Here is a 22326-nt window from a genome sequence, read left to right as displayed (position 1 = left end):
AAGGCAAGGATCTTGTTTGTTTGATTCACATTTGTATACCTACTCTTACACCAATGTCTGGCATATGAAAGAAGTTTAAAATATTGGTGTATTGAACACATAAATAACTACTTTTATTTATTTATTTATTTAGCAATTACTATACTGCGATTACATAAAAACTTGATGTGCGGGTTCAGTATTAAAACCTCAACTGCTACTCAAGAGGCTAGTGTTAGTTCCAAAACAGTGCCACATAACTTTTCCCACTAAAATGTAAGCTCCATGAGATGGAGCTTTGTCTGAGTTAGTTGTGCCTTAACGCTTTTAATAAAAATACATTAAATGAATGACTGCTAACTTCTAGGAGTTTTACAGTGAAAGCAGACAACATGTGTCAATCTATTCTAAAAAATCAAAACCAAAACTGAAACCCACTGTTTAAGAGAAACCCAAGTTTTCTGCTGCAGTAACAAGTATCTTTCATGCCAACCTCTTGAGACACGTTAGTTGAGAAGTCCCAGCCTGTGAGAGGACAGTACAATACCTGACATTCATGCTACTGGGCCAGCACCCCTGATTAATTTTTAATGTATCTTTATGAGTTTTCTCAGTGTTAACCACAATCCAGGTGGGGTGTACAAATTTAAAACAAACAAAAAAAAGTCTTTCAGGAATGAAAAATAAATGTAAGCTGAAATCAATATTTATGAAATTGTAATTAATTGACTGATGACCAAATGATTACAAAACGTCTGTCTGAAACATCTACTCAAATTTATTAGCTTTGACCAAAAAAATTAAAAAACAATCCAAACTGGGTCAATGAAAGAATAATGCATTCCTAATCAATTTTTAATAGCACTTAAGATTTTATATTTTTTTAAACTTGCTTTTAAATAATTTATCATCAAAATGAATCTGATTTAAACATGGGGTAAAATGTGTTCCATAGCTATTTGATGGTTTTCTTAGCAAAGAAATTCAATTATGACTGACTTTTTATTACTGAGACACTTTATTAATAATAATACATCTTGCACTTACACAAAGGCATTGGGCCAACATTCTCAGAGAGTCCAGCAAGTGTGATCTAGGATTTAGCCCCAATTCTACTGTTATCTGGTGATTTACCTTATGTAGGCCTTGATTTCCTCATCTGTGAAAGGAAAGGCCTGCCTAACAACCCCTACGAGCCATTTTAGCTCTAAATGTTTATAATTCTAAGGATGTAGGACAGCTTTAGCCCATTCCAGATGTCAAATGTAATAGAACTCGTCAGATCACAGGGCTGCTTATAAAGCTACTAAGATGTGGTGATCAAAATTAAGCAGCAGTGAACCACGTAATTTTTGTTTTTCTATTAGGGTAATGGTAGGACCATTTAGCGATTTGGGCCAAACGACATCTATTTAGAACATGAATTGTCAAAAAATAGGAAATGTCCTCCACAGAGCAGAGAAGAGATAATTCCTGACCTTAAGCCACTTGCATTATTAAAAGCAAAGCCTGGGAACTAGCCTGGCATTCATCTGGACTGAGGAAGAGTCCTAATCAATCTATATTGCTAACAATATTATTTGGATATGTGTGTGCATGTGTGAGGGTGTATGTGTATTGATCCATAAAACATTAAGTGAATAAAGCAGGTATGTTATGCTATGACCTTGTTTGTGCTTATGTATACAGTAATAGATGAATTAATATGTTTTAAGGATACGTTCTAGCATGTTAATAGTGATTTCTACACTGGATACAGAGGTGAGGCAGAAATATGGAGGAACTTTTACTTATTATTTTATATACTTTTTAATGGCTTATTTTTCTTAAAATGAGCATGTGTTATTTTTATAATTCTCAAAAAGCAATAGAATCTTCCATTTTGAGATTAAAAACAAGTAAAGAAATTGTTTAAAATAAAACAGCCTGGGTTTATTATAAAGGTAGGCTGTAGCAAATGAGAATATTACTATTTGTGGAACAGTAACCTATTACAGACATTAGATAAATTGGATGCAATCCCTGACCTCAAGAAACATAGCCTGTTGTGGGGACAAACACATCACCAACTATAATACAATGTCATCAGCACAGAAATAGCTGTATGGACTGTGCACTGAAACACTGAGAAGCTGTGACAGTGGTATGAAATGTGGAAAGAGATGTTAGAGATAGTCCAGATTTTAATACTTTACTTAAAATGCAGGATATGATTTTTAAAATTATCTTTATGACTACATATTGACACCCATCAACAAGATGATTTACAAGGAAATGGACTTGCCCCATTAAGTAATGGGAAATGTTTTGAAAAGAAATGTCTTTACAATAGAATACTATTGAGCCATAAAAAATCATAAAATCCTGTCATTTGCAACAACATGGATGAACCTGGAGGACGTTGTGTTGAGTGAAACAAGCCAGACACAGAAAGACAATTACCACATGATCTCACATGTACAATCTAACAAAGTTGATTTCACAGAAGTAGAGAGCAGAATAGTGCTCACGGCTGTAATCCCAGCACTTTTGGTAGGCCAAGGAGGGGGGATCCATTGAGCCCAGGAGCTCAAGACCAACCTGGGCAACATGAGGAAACCACTCCCTGACCCTCGAGGCAGGCGGATCATTTGAGGTCAGGAGTTGGAGACCAGCCTGGCCAACAGGGTGAAACTCCGTCTTTACTAAAAATACAAAAATTAGCCAGGCATGGTGGCGCATGCCTGTAATCGCAGCTACTCGGGAGGCTGGCTGAGGCAGGCGATGGGATCGCTTGAGCCTGGGAGGTCGCTGTGTTGGCACCTAGTGGTGACAGAGCTAGACCCTGTCTCAAAGAACAAAACAAAAGTTGCCTGAAGCCATGGAGCTACCATTTAGGTACGAAGTTGTTGGGGGCAGGGATTTCCGCTGAAGCAGCCCAGGTCCAGAACCCCTTTCTCTTAACCACGAGGCTGCTTCTTGAAGTCATACTGCGTCTTTTTCAGAAAGATTAGTAAAAGTTGTCCCAATGGTCTTGTCTTTAAATCTCTCAACTCACAGATTTTACTTGTTAGCATAATTTATCACATCAGCTCTTCCTCGCTTCAAGTAAGTTGCAGATAAACTCCAAATCTGTTATACTGCATTTAAGATAAATTTAGGAACTTTTAGGTTTTTTTCTTTTTTGTTGGTAGGAAACGCAACTTATAACCTCACAAATTCTCCCTTGGGGTTCAACAACACAGCCGTACATTTCATATGCAACCATGCACCTGAAATGAAGACGTTAAAACGTTACATCTCCTTTTGGTGGAAAACCCAGAGAAGCCCACAGTAAAAATGTATTTTCAGGGAAAGCTGCGATTAAATGTATCCGGATCGTCTCGGACACAGAGAGGAGACAATCACTGTTTTCTTAAGTGAATTATTGTGCCCTCTGGAAGCACATTATATTATTTGAGTGGAAAGAGAACTGACAGAGGCGGAAAGCTGTTTTGAAAAAAATTGAAATGTGTAGATAACGTCTTTTCTCTTCATGTTTTGATTGCGCTGTGTTGGCGGATGTGTGGGGTTTAATAATTAGGCGAAAAACTCTCCATCCTTCACCCCATCCAATCCCCGAAAACAATTTGGAGATTTAAAAAATCGCCTTTCCGTATCTTCCTCTTCTGTCTCCACTATTACGCTTTCCTTTAGATTTTCCAAGATCCTCGATACTTGTAGTAAACTACCTTCCTATACATTCGCAGGAACCTTGCAGCTCCCTAATCAGTGAATTTTTTTTTTTTTTTAATGAAAGGAAAATGCCTTGGAGATCGCGCGTTTCGAAAGCGCGTTTTCGTTTTCTCTCCCGAGTGGGTTATGGCCCTACCGGGCCGCCGTAGCCGGCCCGCGCGTGCCCAGTCTTGGCGAGGAGTAGTGGTAGGTCGGCGGGACTTCCGTGTTGGCGGGATTCTGAACGCTGCCATGGCTCAGACCGTGCAGAATGTTACATTGTCGCTCACTCTGCCCATCACGTGCCACATTTGCTTGGGGAAGGTAATGGGTGATTGTGGGCACAGCTACAAAACGGGGTTGGCTATGAAGTCCCTCGCCGGGGCCGAGGGCGGTCTCGTGCGGGGGCGGGGAAGGGGCGTGAGGCGCCGGGATGGGAGAAAACGCTAACCAGCGTTCTTGATGGGAGGCCGCGTCCTGGGATACTGGGTTATCGCACCGTGATTAATGGTTTCATCTGGGCGCCTTTCGGAGGAGGGTGACAGCGGCCCGTGGTCTGCCGGGAGGGCGGCGAGACGGCCCTGCCACCGCCCGCGGCCTCACACTGGCAAGACGCCGGCCTCGAAGGAGGCCCCATCAGAAACTCATCGCAGGGATATTTAACTTCCCTGTGCAGCCTCGCGTGGCGTGTAGTGAAGCCCATTAAAACACATTTCCTGGGAACCTCACCTCGGGCTTCTTAGTCCTCTGTAACTAGTGTTCATCTTCTGGGGCCTACGGTGCTGTGTATTGAGTCTTTTCCATTTCCAAGACCTTTTGCCTTTATCCTGGCCTTGAGGATGAGCTTTGCTCTGAATTCCTAATTTGAAAAGTAAATAGTAAGAGCTCCTGGAGGGTATTAGAATAAGAGGTGTGGCCTTTAACTCCAAGAATGGGTCAGTCCGGAGATAGAATACTCTCTCTTTGTGATGCAAGAGGTGCCTAATGTGTTTGTGAAACAAGGTAGGGAAAGTGGTTCTGAATTAGAAACGGAGCTTTGAATATTCTAATGCATTCCTCTCCTCTTTCATTTCCATTTGTGCCTCACTTTCGATGTTTTAAAGAGCATTTCTTTACCGAATAAAGAAATAAAGAAGGGGAAAGATACAACCACCAACTTTTTTCCACCCTGAGTTATTTTTACGTCTGTGGTGTGTCAGGATGTGTGTTTACCGCCCAGCGCAGACTGAAACTACAGCCGGAGACTTAGATTTGAGAAATACAAACTTCTAGAGCAAGCATTTGAGTGCCGGCCAGTACGATCTGCCTGGGGTGTTTGAAGTTCTATGTGAATTTACTGGGTTCAAAAAGTAGAAGAAAGTCAGCATTGGAAGCAACTGATAATTTTTGATAGCAGTCAGAATGAAATGCCAATGAAATAAATAGCAAATGTGCTGGGAGATCGTGTATTGGGGATGGCTTGATCAATTTGGAGATCAAGGATGGCCTCATCGAGGGTGGTGTTTGAGCTGGCATTTGCTAATACTTAGTGCCTGCACGCATGGCTAGGGGGAGGGAAGAAGCGATGTTTCTATTTGCCACAATCTACATTTGGCTCCTGACGTAAAGTTCCTGGAAATATGTGTTAAATTCTGAGTTAATTTCCTCCAACACTGGCTTTAAAGGCTGATAAAAATATTCTTGGGAAGTAATTTTGTACACATTATACCTAGTTTCCATTAGTTATAGGCTGTCTTTTGCAACTGTATTGACAGTGTTCTGTTTGATTTACCAAACCTATATACGTTTTGTATTTAACGAGAGTGATACCTCGTAGAATATAGTGATTTGCAGACTACAGAGTGCTTTTGTATGCATATATTATTTTGTTTACTTTCCACACCAATGCTTTAAGATAGGGCTGGTTTTTCCGTTTTTAAAATAAGAATACTAAAGCTTAAAGTCTGTGGTTGAACCTCTATACTTTCATTTGTGTCTTCAGAATACTAAGGCTTTGAGTCTTCATAGTTGAACCTCTATCATTATTACCATTTGTCTTCAGATTACTTCGTAAAACACTCACCTAAGTTCATCCATGACAGCAGGCACTTTTAGTGTTTTTTTTTTTTTTTTTCCTGTATTGGTTAACTTTATTCTAAAATAAAAATCAGATAATAAAGATAAAAAGATTAAGACTTTTGTTTTAATCTTATGTGCCAGACTTTATACTAAACTTTGCACATGCTTCGTTTAATCTTCTGAAAACGGAAAGGATGAGGAGTTGATGTTATTACCATATTTCTACTGTTACAGGTAAGGAAACAGGCTCAAAAGAGTTAAGTAACTGAAGCCAGGCGCGGTGGCTCACGCCTGTAATCCCAGCACTTTGGGAGGCCGAGGCGGGCAGATCGCCTGAGGTCAGGAGTTTGAGACCAGCATGGCCAACATGGTGAAACCCCATCGCTACTAAAAATACAAAATTTGCTGGGTGTGATGGCAGGCGCCTGTAATCCCAGTTGAGGCAGGAGAATTGCTTGAACCTGGGAGGCGGAGGTTGCAGTGAGCTGAGATCGCGCCATTGCACTCCAGCCTGGGCGACAAGAGTGAGACTTTGTCTCAAAAAAAAAAAAAAATTAAAAAATTAAAAAAAGTAATTAATTAATTAAGGATTTTTAAACAGGCTTCCCCCCACCCCCGCCCCGCCCAGGTACCATGGAAGCAGAAAGGTGATGTGACTGAGGGCCTGAGTTCTACATTCAGGCTAGCCGGGTTCTAATCTAATCTACCACTTACCGGTCATACAACCTTTTACAAGTTACTTAACTCTTTTCTTTTCTTTTCTTTTTTTTTCTGAGACGGAGTTTCGCTCTTGTTGCCCAGGCTGGAGTGCAATGGCGCGATCTCGGCCCACCGCAACCTCCGCCTCCCGGGTTCAAGCAATTCTGCCTCAGCCTCCTGAGTAGCTGGGATTACAGGCATGCGCCACCACGCCCGGCAAATTTTGTATTTTTGGTAGAGACAGGGTTTCTCCATGTTGGTCAGGCTGGTCTTGAACTCCCGAACTCAGGTGATCTGTCCGCCTCGGCCTCCCAAAGTGCTAGGATTACAGGCGTGAGCCACTGCGCCCGGCTTAAGTTATTTAACTCTTTTGAGCCTGTTTCTTTATCTGTAACAGTAAAAATATGGTAATAACATCAACTCCCCATCCTTTCAGTTTTCAGAAGATTAAACAAAGCATGTGCAAAGTTTAGCATAAAGTCTGGCACATAATATTTAATAACTGTTAGCTTTTACTGTAGCCATTGAGGCCAGCCCTCAAACTGAAGAAACCAGCCTTTTCCAGTAATTGTTCTTCCCAGTTGCTTTGTGAGGCTGGAGCACTTCTAAATGAAGATTTGCATTCCCAACCAAATGAGACCTGTTTGTTCTGGAAATTGCCACAGTACATCCAGAATTTTCAGCTGGTTCCATGTCTCTTTTCTTTTTTATAGTGAAAGCAAATTCAGTATGATTGTGCTGCTCACCCTCCTACACATATTATACTGTGAGATACTAAAAATGGCGTGTCCTCAGGTTCGCTTCTGCTTCCCTGACATAGAGCATCTCTGGCCACTTCTAAGAATGGTCCTAAGGTCCTTCGTGCCTAGTTCTTTTTTAAAGATAATTGTTCTTGTGCCACTGTCACCATATGTCCGCAGATCTCACAGTCAGCATCTTCTCTTTTGATTATTCAACAGAATTAGGGACCATTATTCCTGGAGGGTCACAAAGTGGATACCATGAAGGGGGAGAGATGAGGGAAGGGCATTAAATCTGAAGAGATAGATGCCAGTGGGGATGGAGAGGAAGGAGAGAGCCCAAGTATTCACCTGTTAATGCTTTGTCTTTGCACTTAAAATTGGAAAATTTAGACCTCTGTCTCTACTTCAGTCTTAAAGGTGAATTTTCTCTACCCGATAATGTTTTTAGTTACTTTGCCAATATTGTACGTAAGAGCTCTATGTGGCCTGAAGAAGTTAGGTACCATCCCATGGGATGATTTACGCATAACATATTTTCTTGCCTATTCTTCCCTGTTTTTTTTTTTTTGTTTCTTAGACTAGTGGGCCAGCAAGCAGAAATGTAGTAATGATCTATCCCAGGGTATCTGTTAAGTGACATTTTGATAGTGCCACCAGGCTGTTACAAACCAGTTTACCTCTAGATAATTCCAGGGTTTATCTTTTCAATTGGGACTCAAGCTGTGAAACCAAATTATGGCGTGTAATACTTTTTATTGGCCGTGCATGCATTTTGCCATGAGTGAAAGCCAAATGTGGCCCACAGTTGGTTTTATGAAAGGGTGAAGGAGATTCTCAAGAGAAATGCAAAGCAACTAATGCTTTTCAGCATTAATGTATCATATTCAGTTATTTCTCATTTGACCATGAGTCCACTTTTGGGTCCTACCGTTTAAGATAAACAATAAACCAGAGTATTTTGAAAGCATTTGGGGGAGAATGAAATTGGGATTGGAATGTAGGTGGACTGGAATAGTGCTGGAATGAATGGATATGATAGAGAATCTTTAAATAATTAAAATATTTTTCATTTGGAAGGGACTCAAGCCTTGTGTGGCTCCATAAAATTATGATTTCTACTTAATATTAAGGGCAAGTGTTCTGGCTGAAATAACCAGAAATGAAATCAGCTTCCTTATAATGCAGGAGTTCCTGTGTCTTGGAGTATCTTCTAATAGACTGACTGTTTCCCATAAGGAATGCTATCAAAAGGATCCCTTCTTTCAGGGATGCCTCTCTGCTTCTCACCCATATTGTTTATTTAAAATATTGAAAAGATAGGGCTAGAGACAAAGCCTTATGCAACTTAGAGTCCTCACTCTAGGATGACAAAATTCATTAATCACTGTTCACTTGGAGCTGTTGATTGACCAGCAAGTCATCCACGTCAGTACATGGAGCCCGTGTTTGAGTCCTGATTGCCTCTCAGTTCCCAGGAGTGGATTTAAGAACCAGCCTTGTACATAATTGTCATAAGTAATTTGCTGTGGAAAAAAAGCCATATGGACTGCAAGTTCTACATTTTTCTTTTTTTTCCAGTTTAAAATAAGTTTGAAGGATTCAGTCACTTTCAGAAAAGTATAACAATATTCCATTTTATACATAGTGTATAATAAATTGATTTAAAAATCATAGATGTATCCTAGTAATTATCAGGGTTGGTATGTGATAGCTGACATACTTACTTGACAAATACAATTCCAGTTTATCCTAAAGCATGGTAGGGATGAAGGTAGAAGAGAAGAGATGTATCATCTCTCCTTTTACCTAGACAGGAATGGGGAACCAGTTCTATAGGCATTAAGTGACTTATTTCACACAGGTTTTTTTTTTTTTTTTTTTTTTCCTTAAGTTATAGGACCTAAATTCTGGCCCAGAGCCAGGGATTTCTTAAAACGTAACCAAGAGCTATCCAGGAATTTTATTTTGGAAAGTTTCCAAATTCCTAATATTGAAGTGGTGGTGCCCCTACCATAGTCATTTTTACACTGAAGACTAATCCTTTTCATAGTCTTTCCAGGTCTTCACTAGAGAAACCGATAAAGTTTTGACAAGGTGCAAGAAAGAATAATATTCTTTCTAGAAGCAGATTTGGCTCTTGTCTCTAGTGAGGGGAGGATGCCAGAAGAGCAGGGGAGTTGGTTTTATAATAGATATAATTGCAAGACCAGTTGGTAAAGTTCATCAATACCGTCTTCACTCCCATCACCTCCATCAGTGTCCAGGATCTCACTTCCTTCAGGCACATCGTCCTGTATTTATTTCACCCAGATTATTGTTCACTAACCCTGCTCCAAGGAAGAAAGAACTGTTTCTTAGTTGAAAGAACACATGATTTTGCAGTTGAATCACATTGAGTACAAATGCTAGCTCTACCATTTATAACCCGTATCATTATTTCTTAGAGTCTCAGTTTCCACAACTGAAAATGGATTTGATACTAACAGCCCCACTAGCTTATTAGTAAGATTCCTTTGAATATCCCATACTAGTGGTTCTCAACTAGGTGGAGGTAGATTTTGTCCCCCAGGGACATGGGGCAGAGTGTGGAGACATTTCTCATTGTTTTCAAGGGGCTGCTACTGGCATCTAGTGGGTAGAGCCCAGGGATGCTGCTAGCCAGACATCCTATAATATGCAGGGAACCACCTAAAACAAAAATTTCTTCAGTCCAAAATGTTGGTAATGTCAAAGTTGAGAAACGCTGTTTGAAGTCAATGTATAACTCCTAGTGGGTGAGTCTAGGATGATATGGATATTAATGAACAACAGCCTTAGGCATGTCTCTGCCCAAGTATACTTGCTTTTTTAAGAAAGGGGATTTGGTGGTAGAGTGGACTCTCTTAAGACTGGAACATCTTTAAAAGAAATGAAATGTCAGAGTAACAGATTGTGAGGTTAATATATCTGCCCCAAGAACTGCCCCCTCAGGCCCATTCCAGTAAGAAGAGCCCATCCTTTACACCTGGGGGATATACCCTAGGGCAGGAGTCTCCAGTCTCAGTCCGGTACTGGTCAGTCAGTGGCCTATCAGGAACCAGGACTGCACAGCAGAAGGTGAGCAGGGAGTGAGATAGCATTACCACCTGAGCTCCGCCTCCTGTCAGATCAAAGGCAGCATTAGATTTTCATAGGAGCATGAACCCAAATGTGAACTGTGCATGCAAGGGATCTAGATTGTGTGCTCCTTATGAGATTCTAATGCCTGATGTTCTGAGGTGGAACCCCCCCAGTCTGTGGAAAAATTATCTTCCACGAAACCAGTCCCTAGTGCCAAAAAGATTGGGGACCGCTCCCTAGGATACCACTTTAATATGCTTACCCCAGATGAGTTTGGAATTGTATGTTACTTACCATTGCCATTTTTTTGTCTTGCATTTTTATTTCATGAGTACTGTTTTATTGTCACAGGTCTCATTTGAGAGTAAATTGGATAGAAAGTCTAATAATGTGACAAATGATGATCTTTTTTTTTTTTTTGTCTTGGGAAGATCTTATTAAAGAAAATTATGTGTGTGTTTTGTTCTACCCAGAGCAGGATCTGGGTAGAAGAGGATGGGTGCTAGATTCTTTGTGTAAATATATAACAAGTAACTTGTTTTAGTAGTTCTTTAGAAATTTCTATTCTCCTAAGATAAATTCATTGATTCCGTTGTCTAGAAATCATCATCTGATAAATACTCATTCCAACATTCATTTCCAAAGAAATGAATTAGTCACCTGTTTCCAAAATCGTCCCAACACAAAGGTGGTGATAATACCAGGTATCCAACAGTGCAGAAAATTTTCCTGTGGGTGACACTGTTAATGACTCTTAGCAGACAGAGCCAAGCAGTTGGCCTGTGTTGGTGGTTCCGTATCATTTTGGCATATTAAATGGGGAGGTTAAACTTTTGCTTTTTTACAGTTTGACAGTGGCTGTTGACCTTTTGCTGCTTGAACCACTTTTAGGATTGTTATCTCAGCCTTTCATTATAGTACATCAAAATTCTCTTTTATTAATCTTACAGTTGTTGTTAGAGATGAGAAGGACACTCACCCTGTTGTCAGTGAGCCTGAAATCTAATAAGGAAGACAGGATGTAAGCAGTTCCTAAGTACAGCACAATGCAGAAAGAGGTGAACATTAAGTAAATGAATAGAGTGCGCCCCATCAAAGACTTGGTTAATTCTGAAAAAGATTAATGAAGGACTTGCAGAGGAGGTAGCATTTTATTTGCATCTTAAAAGGAGGGAAGGATTTTTTTTTTTTTATTATTACTGTCAGGAAGATGGAGAGACCAGGAGGATACATCAGGCTGAGAAATGGGAGCTCCATAAATAGGGAGCCCCATAAACAGGGAGCCCCCAATGTTCATATTCTTATTGGTGAACGTAAGTAGACCTATGAGGTTGAAGTGTGCATTGTGTCAAATATTGAAATGGTAGATCAAGGGAAATGGCTGTTTAAGAATTAGATTATGTTCTTTGAAGGCTATACCTCGAACTATGAGCAGGAAAAAAATCATTACTGTTTTGTAGGAGAGGAGTGAAAGCTGCTTATTCATATTTTAGGAAGGTAGCTCTGGCATCATTGTGAAAGGTGTACTGAAATGAACATTTGGAAGCTTGGGAGATGGTCATTGCAGTAGATCAAAGATAAAAGAATGAGAACCTTAAATTCATTGGGGTGAAGATGCAAAGGAAAGGATAGATGAGAGGGGACAAGAATGTTTGGAGGTAGATTTGTCATGTTTTGACTATTCTGAGATGTACATGTTTTTTTTTCAAATTATAACATCTCTGGAATCTGATTGTATCTTAACAATTGTAATTGACAGTTTTTCATTCTTAGTGATACATAAAATATTGGTGAATCTTCAAATCTGTGGTTTCTTAGACTTAATGTATAATACCAGCGTCTGGTGACAGTTTGGATGGTGAGGATAAATAAAAAGAGTGATTCAGAGATAGCTCTGTTGTAGCTCAAGTGGAGAAGTAGTGATCTCATTAACTTAGATGGGAGGGTATGCAGGAAGAGGAGCAAGTGTGTAGTGGAGGCGAAGTTTGATTTTGGACATGCTATGGTTGAGGCAGCTGCAGGATCCTCATATGTAGTTGGCTCCTAGGCACTTGGATATAGTAATATTACCTTTTTTTTTTTTTTTTTTTGAGGGATTGCTATGTAGAAGTGTCTGTGCTGACATCCATTGTTATCTTAAACCTGAATGAAAAGGTTACTAGGTTAAACCACAGTTTTCAGAGGCAGAAACTGATGCCCACAGTAGCTAAAGGGCTTACCCAAGGTCAGACTGCTCAATAAATGGCAGAACTGGAGTTAGCCCCAGGTTTGTCTGTCAGAGCCTAAGCTCTGCCACTTACTGAGGTCCAGTTACAGAGGGAGACTTGGGAGTTGTCAGCATAGAATAGATGTTAATGCCATGTGACACATGAGATTGAGAGAGAAAATAGAACACATCAGATAAGATGGCCCAGAACAAAACATCAGAGAAAGCAGTTATACCACCTTTAGTATCTTGACTATAAGCATCCCACTCTCTGATCCTGTTTCTATCATACTTATTCTCTACCATTACTTCAACCTTAATCGAGACGTTTTTGTTGACCCTATCACTTTTTCACTGTCATCATTACCACTTATGTACTTGTTTCCCTTATTATTCGTGGTCATTTGTTATCATCAGTCCCTGTCTCTTCCTCCTTGGCAAAACCCCAACTCTGGGTAAACCAAACTACTCATCTACTTCCTGCCTGAGTCTCCACAGCTAAATATTGATAAGAAAAATACACGCCTACGTTAATTAATCTTACTTTGCATTAGAAACCACAGACCTGGAAAAGCAACTCAACAATGTATAGCAATCTGCTACCTATCCCTAGTAAATTTGCTTTCTCACTTTTCAAAATTACTGCTTTATTCTCCTGTTTTCTCAAATCTGTAACCCACTTCCCTTCTCGTTTTCAGCTGATAACCTCACCTCATATTTGATGACAAAAGATAAGCAGCTGAGATAGTTGGAACATGAATTTCCTCATTTTTCTATCCACAGATCTTCCAACCCCTTTGTATTTGTTCACACACACCCTATTTTCCCTTCTGTTGCAAAAGAGGACAAACCCTCACTCCTGTATAAGCCAAAATCTCCTTTTGTGCTTTGGATCCGTTTCCCCTCTTGACTTCTTAGGGACTTTATTGCCTATCGCTATAATACCCCCATCACTCTTCCTCCATCACTAATATCCTCTCTTTATCATTCCCATTGGCATTCCTAACCGTCGTCTCATTTTTATGCTCTCTCCTTTACAGCAAAACATGAAAGAATTGTGTGTATTTTCTGTCTTCACTTCTTCATCTTTCATTGTCTCTCAACCTCCAGTCAGGTTTCCATCCCCAACATTTGCTGAAACAGTGCTTGTCGGTAACTGATCACAGTGACTTCCAAGCAGTTAAATCCCATAGTCACATCTCAGTGCACATCAAACTCAATCTCTCATCAATATTTTACTTATCTGGCCGCTGCCTCTCTCTTGAAAAACTTTCTTGCCTTGACTTCTGTGATATCATATTCTCCTTCCCTACATCACAGGACCCCTCCTTGTCAGTATCCTCTGCTGGTTGCTCTTCCTCTTCCTTTTTTTGCTCTAGTGCCTTCTTTTCTCCGGCTGTTTTGTCCATTCATGGGATATCCTCGAGTCCTGTGGCTTTATATCCTCATGTCTTGTATGGCAGTGACTCAAAACCTGCCTTGCTGAACTTGTCCACTTAAAAATGGGCTTAGCATCACAAATTTAGCATGGCTAAAACAGAATTCTTGATTTTTACCTTGTGCGAAATCTGCTTTTCTTGTCTTTGCCACTTCAGTATATAATAACACCAACTACTGAGTTGCTCAAAACCACTTCATAGATTGGGGAGATAATATTTAACCTTTGTTGTGGGAGCAAATACATGAAAAATACTGATTGCTTTTTTTTTTTTTTTTTTTTTTTTTTTTTGTGAGATGGCGTTTTGCTCTTGTTGCCCAGGCTGGAGTGCAATGGCACGATCTCAGCTCATCGCAACCTCTGCCTTCCAAGTTCAAGTGATTATTCTGCCTCAGCCTCCCAAGTAGCTGGGATTACAGGCACATGCCACCACGGCCTACTAATTTTGTATTTTTAGTAGAGATGGGGTTTCTCCATGTTGGCCAGGCTGGTCTCAAACTCCCGACCTCAGGTGATCAGCCCACCTCGGCCTCCCAAAGTGCTGGAATTACAGGAGTGAGCCACCATGCCCGACCTACTGATTGCTTTTAAATGTGTTTTTTTAATGGAAAGATTGGCAGAGCATCTTGAATCCTCTCATATAATGTGCACACTTCTGTGTCTTGAGCATTGGCTTTTATCCATTTTCAGATGAGTTTATAACTTATAAAAAATAACTTACTATAAAAGTAGATACCAGTAGATAACTTACTTTTTTACCTGAGCTTCCTAATTTTGGGGCATATAGTACTTCTAGGAATATTGCAGGGATATGATATGTGTGTGTGTGTGTGTGTGTGTGTGTGTGTGTGTGTGTGTTTGGGGGAAGTTACAGGATAGATAAGGCAATATCTTCTTGGTTTGGGATTTTTGTGCTCTTAAAAGATTTCATGACATAAAGATGAAATTAAAACATATGAATATATTATGGTCTGGACTTGCAAATCACATGAATTTTTAAGAAAAAAAATAGAACCTGCAAAGAAAGTTCAGGTTTGTCTGCCATTTGAGACTCTGACCAGGAATACTTTATAGATAAGCGTTCACTCCTGGCTGCTGGTAGGACCACTTTGGAAGAAGACTTTGAAACATTATGGTTCATGATTTTTTTTTTTAAATCTTGTCAAACCAGTTGAAATGAATGATTAGAATTAAGTTTCTCCAAGAAGTTTAAATCTATTCCAAATTATCTTTGTTTAGTTTTCTTGGGTTAGTGTTCATAATCAAGGGAGAACCAGAATGTTCAGAAAGCCAGACTGAGACCAGAGAGCTCTTTGTAATGAGACTCAAATGATTACCTGCCCATCATTGAAGGGGGCCAGCCCCTCCACACTGGTGGGTATTTCTCATCAGGTAGGATGAGAGACTGAGAAAAGAAATAGACACAGAGACAAAGTACAGAGAAAGAACAGTGGGCCCAGGAGACCGGTGCTCAGCATACGGAGGACCTGCACCGGCACCGGTCTCTGAGTTCCCTCAGTATTTATTGATTACTGTTTTACTATCTCAGCAAGAGGAATGTAGTAGGAGAGCAGGGTGATAGAGGGGAGAAGGTCAGCAAGAAAACATGTGAGCAAAGGAATCTGTGTCACAAATAAGTTCAAGGGAAGGTGCTATGCCCGGATGTGCACGTAGGCCAGATTTATGCTTCTCTCCACCCAAACATCTCAGTGGGGTAAAGAGTAATAGAGCAGCATTGCTGCCAACATGTCTCGCCTCCCGCCACAGGGCAGTTTTTCTCCTATTTCAGAACTGAACAAATGTACAGTCGGGTTTTATACCAAGACATTGCATTCCCAGGGGCAGGCGGGAGACAGAGGCCTTCCTCTTATCTCAACTGCAAGGGGCCTTCCTCTTTTACTAATCCTCCTCGCACAGACCCTTCACGGGTGTCGGGCTGGGGGACGGTCAAATCTTTCCCATCTCATGAGGCCACATCTCAGGCTATCACATAGGGAGAAACCTTAGACAATACCCAGCTTTCCTGGGTGGAGGTCCCTGCAGCTTTCCGCAGTGCATTGTGCCCCTGGTTACTCAAGAATGGAGAATGGTGATGACTTTTATCAAGCATACTGCCTGTAAACATTTTATTAACAAGGCACATCCTGCACAGCCGTAGATCCCTTAAACCTTGATTCCATGCAACACATGTTTCTGCGAGCACAGGATTGGGGCAAAGTTACAGATTAACAGCATCGCAGGGCAAAGCAATTGTTCAGGGTACAGGTCAAAATGGAGTTTATTATGTCTTCCTTTTCTACATAGACACAGCAACAGTCTGATCTCTCTTTCTTTTCCCTACAGTCATGAATAGCCATGCATCTATTATTTCTTTGAGAGGTGGGGGCCCCTTTTAAATTAATGAATACTCAGTAGCATCCTTTTAAGGCAGACATAGAGTAGCACAAGCATTTTCTCCGAGAAAAGTGGTTTGTGGTGGTTCTGCCTCTTCATTCTCCCTCTACTTACTCTGCTTTCCCTTGACCTAGTCTTCCAGTTCCTAGTGCAGAAGGGTTCTATACTGTAGTTACTAATAGGGAAATATTGAAAATGGCTATGTAATGTTTTGAGTCCCACTGTGAAGATACCATGTAAATCAAGTGAAAGACTACATTTTTCTGTGCTGTTTTTGTTTGTATTGTTAAATTTGTGCTATTTGAAAAAATATTAAATCATTATTTCCTTCTGACAACTTTCCCAACTAGTTGAATGTTAATATTATGTTAATAGCAGTTAATCATTCAACAAACCTTTGTTGAGTACTTGCTAAGTACCAAGCTATCTTCTAGGCACTAAAGGTTTAGTCATGAATGAGAGTAAAGAAGTTCTTGCTCTCATGGAGTTTCCATTCTGATAAGGGAGATAGACAATAAATATGTAAACATGTGTATAATATCAGGTAATATAAATGCTGTGGAGATAACCAAAGCAGCTTCTCTTTTCTTTCTTCCTCCTGATAAAACAACTATAAACAGTCAACACACCCAGTTAACCCTGAGCAAGCTACCTAATTCTTCATGCCTTTGTTTTATTTGTAAAGCATATTTACCCTGTTTACCTCACCAAGTTGTGGTATTTTTAAAAAGAGAGATGGAAAAGGGTTGGGGCGGTGAAAGATACATGTGAAAGCCGTTTGTAAAATATGACTACAGGCCAGGCGCTGTGGCTCATGCCTGTAATCCCAGCACTTTGGGAGGCAGAGGCGGGCGGATCACCTGAGGTCAAGAGTTTGAGACCAGCCTGACCAATGTGGTGAAACCTCGTCTCTACTAAAAATAGAAAAATGAGCTGGCGTGGTGGCAGGCGCCTGTAGTCCCAGCTACTCAGGAGGCTGAGACAGGAGAATTGCTTGAACCCAGGAGGCAGAGGTTGCAGTGAGCCTAGGTGGTGCCACTGTACTCCAGCCTGGGTAACAGGGTGAGACTCCGTCTCAAAAAAAAAAAAAAAAAAGGCTGTAAATGTAAGGTATTATTATTTGTGCTTGTTTAAATGGAGCCTGGAGTCAAAGATTTGTGTATTTGGTGTATCTCAGTAATTCTGTCTGCATTGTTTGCTGTTTAGATTATAAACTACTTGAGAGTGAAGCTCATGCCTTTTGTGTTGTTTTAGCTTTCATTACTGTTTGGTTTTGGGGAATTTCTAGTAAAATATCAATACAATACTTAATAGTTCTGCTACTCTGTAACACAGTGGAATGAACTGAGAAAAGGATTCGGGCATCAGATGGATGATTGTGCTAAATGATATTTTCAAAAACCTAATCCTGCTGTTCTATAATGCTAAAATAGAAGAGTTTGAGCAAAATTGTCCCAGCCTTAGTGGAACAAAAAGCGTTTTCTTTTTGGCATGAATTCTGTGGTTTAGGTACAAAATAAAGCATTTTATATGTCAAAAGTTTCAGTCTCCATGATCCAGTATCTCAGCTAGTATCTCTGTTAAACATGTGTAAAAAGAAAATTGACCAACAGAAGCAGTGTTTTTAAAAGCCGTAGATATCCCTTCTTAAACACCTACTCTGCCATAATCTAGAGAAGCAGTTTGCTGTAAACTAAACCATTTGATCTTCTAATTATGATTGTTGTCCTGTACTAAAAGTGATGTTTTTTTTTCAAAGGTACGTCAGCCTGTCATATGCATCAACAACCATGTATTTTGTTCGATTTGTATTGATTTGTGGTTGAAGAATAATAGCCAGTGTCCAGCTTGCAGAGTCCCCATCACTCCTGAAAATCCTTGCAAAGAAATTATAGGTAAGGGCCTGTTTTATATATACATAGGAATAGGTTTGAAACAATCTCCAAATAATGTATATTTTGGGGAAGACTGAAATAGACTATTTTCAATGATGCTATTTGGCCAACATAATACTGAGTGGATGAGTAATTTGTGTAATGTATATGTGGAGCAACTGGGGCACAAGGCACTGAGAGGTGCTAAGAGGAATAACCCTGAGAGCCTCACGGAGCTTACATTTTCTTAGCAACTGAACCAAAAGAAAAGCAGCAAGTGCTAAGGGCCCCAAAAAAAGCCCAGAGAGTTCAGGCAAGAAACTTCAGCTAAGAACACTGAGAAGGGCTTCATAAAGTAGGTGGCCTTTAAGCTGGACATTTAAATTTAAGGATGGATAACATTTCAACGGTGAAAATTAAGGAGGGCATTTCCTGCAGAGAGAATAGCATGAACTAAAGTTTAGATACAGGAAAACACAGAGCATGTTTTTAGAAATGATCAGTAGTCTACTTTGGGTCTGACTACTGAAATAAGACAAAAGGTAAATTGAGACTTTAGTGCAGAGAACCTTGAATGACAGCTAAATCAGGGACTTGCTCTAGGACTAAGAAGAAGGGTGAATTGGGCATGATGGTTTTGAGCAAGGGAGTGGTATGATCCAAAATGTGCTTTACGAATATTACTCATATGGTAATACATAGGTTGGACTATAGGAGTAGACAGGATGTGAGTAGGTCTGGTAGGAGGCTTTTGCCTAGGTGATAGAAAATGTAAGTTTGGATTAAGGGTAAAAAACAAATTCCATGTCACATTAATGTTGGTGGGGTGGGGGAGGAGTAAAACTGGAACTAGAGGATCCTTGAAAAGGAAAACTTCTAAAGAGTTTGGTTTTTATTCTACTCAGTTATTTATTTTAGGTTGCAAAAATTAAAATGATTTCTACTTATTTTTGCTATAGGAAAAATTGAAAGTGAATCTATAATTAGCCAAGTATAGAAAACATTTTTCAGAAAACTTAAGAAGTCATTGTAGTAGTCCCAAGTTAGGGAAAATGGACTTAAATAAGATTTTTTTTTTTTGAGACAGAGTTTCGCTCTTGTTGCCCAGGCTGGAGTGCGGTGGCGCGTTCTCGGCTCACCGCAACCTCTGCCTCCTGGGTTCAAGCGATTCTCCTCCCTCAGCCTCCCAAGTAGCTGGGATTATAGGCATGCATCACCACGCCCGGCTAATTTTGTATTTTTAGTAGAGACGGGGTTTCTCCATGTTGGTCAGGCTGGTCTCGAACTCCCAACCTCAGGTGATCTGCCCGCCTCGGCCTCCCAAAGTGCTGGGAATTACAGGCGTGAGCCACCGTGCCCAGCCAAGATTTTTACAAAGGAAATAGAAAGGAATATGTATGCTACAGAGCAAAAGAAGAACTAGTAGGACTTAGGAAATAAGAGATCTGAAGGAACAGTCAGAGTTGGTTCTTGGTACCTGGGTGAAGTCTGGTAGAGGACTAGTCCTCTGCTGTGTTGCATGCTACGGGGTTAACCTCTGTTTTTTTTTACCTGCTGAATTTCACCAAGGAGTCAAGTCTTTTCTTGCAGAATATGAACTTTGATGATTTGAATATTTTCCCCCAGCTTTTCTTCTCATCCCATATCCTACCTTTATTCATTCATACCTAAGTGATATTTCATAAATTCTCTCAAGGAAAATAGTTCATCCATTTTTGCATTTGGATAGAACATCCTGAAAAAGAACATCTGTAAAATACCTTTGCTATTATTATAATACTAAGAAGTACAAAGAAGGTAACCAGAGCATCAGTGAAGAGCTCTCAGGAAGAATTCATTGTGAGTGCATTTGTAACAAGTCATGACATACAGTTAATGCCATGACTTACAGTCCATTGTAATTAGCCTGTTAGAATCTGTGAAAAGACACATTAATCTATATACATAGGTATATAGCAGTAATACTTTTTTTTTTTTTTGAGACAGAGTCTCGCTTTGTCGCCTGGGCTGGAGTGCAGTGGCGCAATTTCGGCTCACTGCAAGCTCCGCCTCCCAGGTTCATGCCATTCTCCTGCCTCAGCCTCCTGAGTATCTGGGACTACAGGCGCCAGCCACCACGCCCGACTAATTTTGTTTGTTTGTTTGTATTTTTAGTAGAGACGGGGTTTCACTGTAGCCAGGATGGTCTTGATCTCCTGGCCTCGTGATCCGCCTGCCTTGGACTCCCAAAGTGCTCGGATTACAGGCGTGAGCCACCACACCCAATCAGTAATACATTTTTATATAATCTGTTGGTTAAATGTAAATGTAATAATTGGTTTTATTATTTAAATATAGTCTAGTTTTCAGAATTTGAAGTAGTCCAAATGTGATAATATATAGCCCTTTCCTCCACTGAGTTTGCTGTGATAAGATATGTAGATATGTAAACACAATATGATGTATTACTGAAGGTATTTCTTATGATGTTATTTGATATATTATTTTTTCCTCAAGATTAGGATAGAGAAAAGGGCTAATGTTAGCCCCAAGTGTGTATGTAAGGGGAAGGGTAGTTATGAAGCTGGGAAGCTATATAAAACAATACGAAAAAGGATCATTTTCATTCTTCCCGAATTGGAATGAAAAATTAGGATTTTTTTTTTTTTTCCCTACAGGAGGAACAAGTGAAAGTGAACCTATGCTAAGCCATACAGTCAGGAAGCATCTTTGGAAAACTAGACTTGAATTACTACACAAAGAATATGAGGTAAAAAATAATCAAAGTTTAAAATTATGTTAGCAGTGAATTCAAGGTAAAAACTGACCTATCTCAGTCCCCAGACTTCTTAGAGTAAATATCCAATGAAACTTTATTTTAAAAGCCTATAAAAAGAAATTATTTGATAAATTCTTTTTCTTTTTTCCTTTTGTATTTTAAATAGAGGAAAGAGATTTTTTGTTTTGTTTTTTTTCTTTAAGTACCAAGGAAAGGGGGAATGGGATTCCAGAAAAAAAGGAACAGATGGAAGCATTTCTTTCTTTTTTTTTTTTTTAAGTTAAAATTTGTACCTCTACAGACATGCCATTTTGTATTTGCTTCCTCAAGAAGTTGGGAGAAAAAGGAAATCTCCTTGTGAAAGCCAGTCCGACTTCTGCAGTCATCAGTTGCTTCCGCCTATGAAGTTACTGGTGATTATAAGCCTGATCAATTCTAGTAAAGTAAATACTATACCTTATGTCAACTGCCAGCACAGAGATTTTAGTGTGAAACATGCTGTTTCCTAATTATTGTCTAAAGGTGAATGAACAGGATGATTGGACATGGTGGTGCTATTTTTACAAATAAATTCATGCTAATAGAAAACATACACTTTTAAATAGCACACATTAAGCCCAGTTGTCATTTTATGTTGACTGAAGAAGGAGATATTATCGATCCCCTCTTGACTCAAAATATCTTTCAGTTTAACTGTATACATGGAAGGTGCCTCAACTGCCTCAAAAATTTTTGGAATGCAGTGGGGCATAAATACATGATTGAATATATGTTTATTCATATATGTGTTCCTTACATATATGAATTTGCTTGTTTTATGAAAATGCTATTTAAGTTGAAATGTATTGCAATTTAAAATAGTACTATCTGTGTGACATTTAATGCTAAAATGTATTTTTATATAATGAATATTTATCATACTCAGATAGTAAACAAATTAATCCTTTGGGAGATCACTTGAGCTACTTGGGAGTTTATTTTCTAACAGAATTTTTAACAACCTCAATTTAAGGTGACATATTTATTATAGATGAATAAATGGCATCATAGTAAGAAGTTCTAACCCAAATGTTTAGTGACTGGTTTTAAGATAATAAACAGTTCCAGAGTGGGAAAGCTAATACTTGCAATAGTCACAGTAGTAATTGAAGAACCAGAATCCAGAAAAGTTAAAAATTCAAAATTAACTACAGATATTATTCTGGAATGAAAAGTAGAAGGAAATGGTAGATGGTTTCACTCATACTTCAAATATAGAAGTGAAAATATAAATATCAAAAAAAAACCCTAACGATCCTCTTTTTCTTTTTTGAGACAGAGTCTCATTCTGTCACCCAGGCTGGAGTGCAGATGGCATGATCTCAGCTCACTGCAACCTCCGCCTC

At 39.6% G+C, this 22326-nt stretch overlaps 1 protein-coding gene across 3 annotated transcripts in view; it reads left to right on the top strand.

The window, feature by feature from the left end:
• The first annotated feature begins 3861 nt into the window (after positions 1 to 3861).
• Positions 3862 to 22326, top strand: part of OBI1 (ORC ubiquitin ligase 1) — a 45808-nt gene continuing 27343 nt past the window's right edge. Inside the window, exons 1-3 of one of the 3 annotated variants that reach the window (XM_024257575.3) lie at positions 3864 to 3996; positions 18069 to 18204; positions 20841 to 20932. In XM_024257575.3, coding sequence (XP_024113343.2) covers positions 3925 to 3996; positions 18069 to 18204; positions 20841 to 20932 — 300 coding nt within the window. In that variant the 5' untranslated portion in view covers positions 3864 to 3924. 3 annotated transcript variants of the gene reach the window in all.

The sequence above is a fragment of the Pongo abelii genome, chromosome 14 (genome assembly GCF_028885655.2).
Source record: "Pongo abelii isolate AG06213 chromosome 14, NHGRI_mPonAbe1-v2.0_pri, whole genome shotgun sequence".
NCBI classification, from domain to species: Eukaryota; Metazoa; Chordata; class Mammalia; order Primates; family Hominidae; genus Pongo; species Pongo abelii.
The sequence above is the reverse complement of the archived record's forward strand: the minus strand, read 5'-3'. Positions and strand labels throughout refer to the sequence as shown.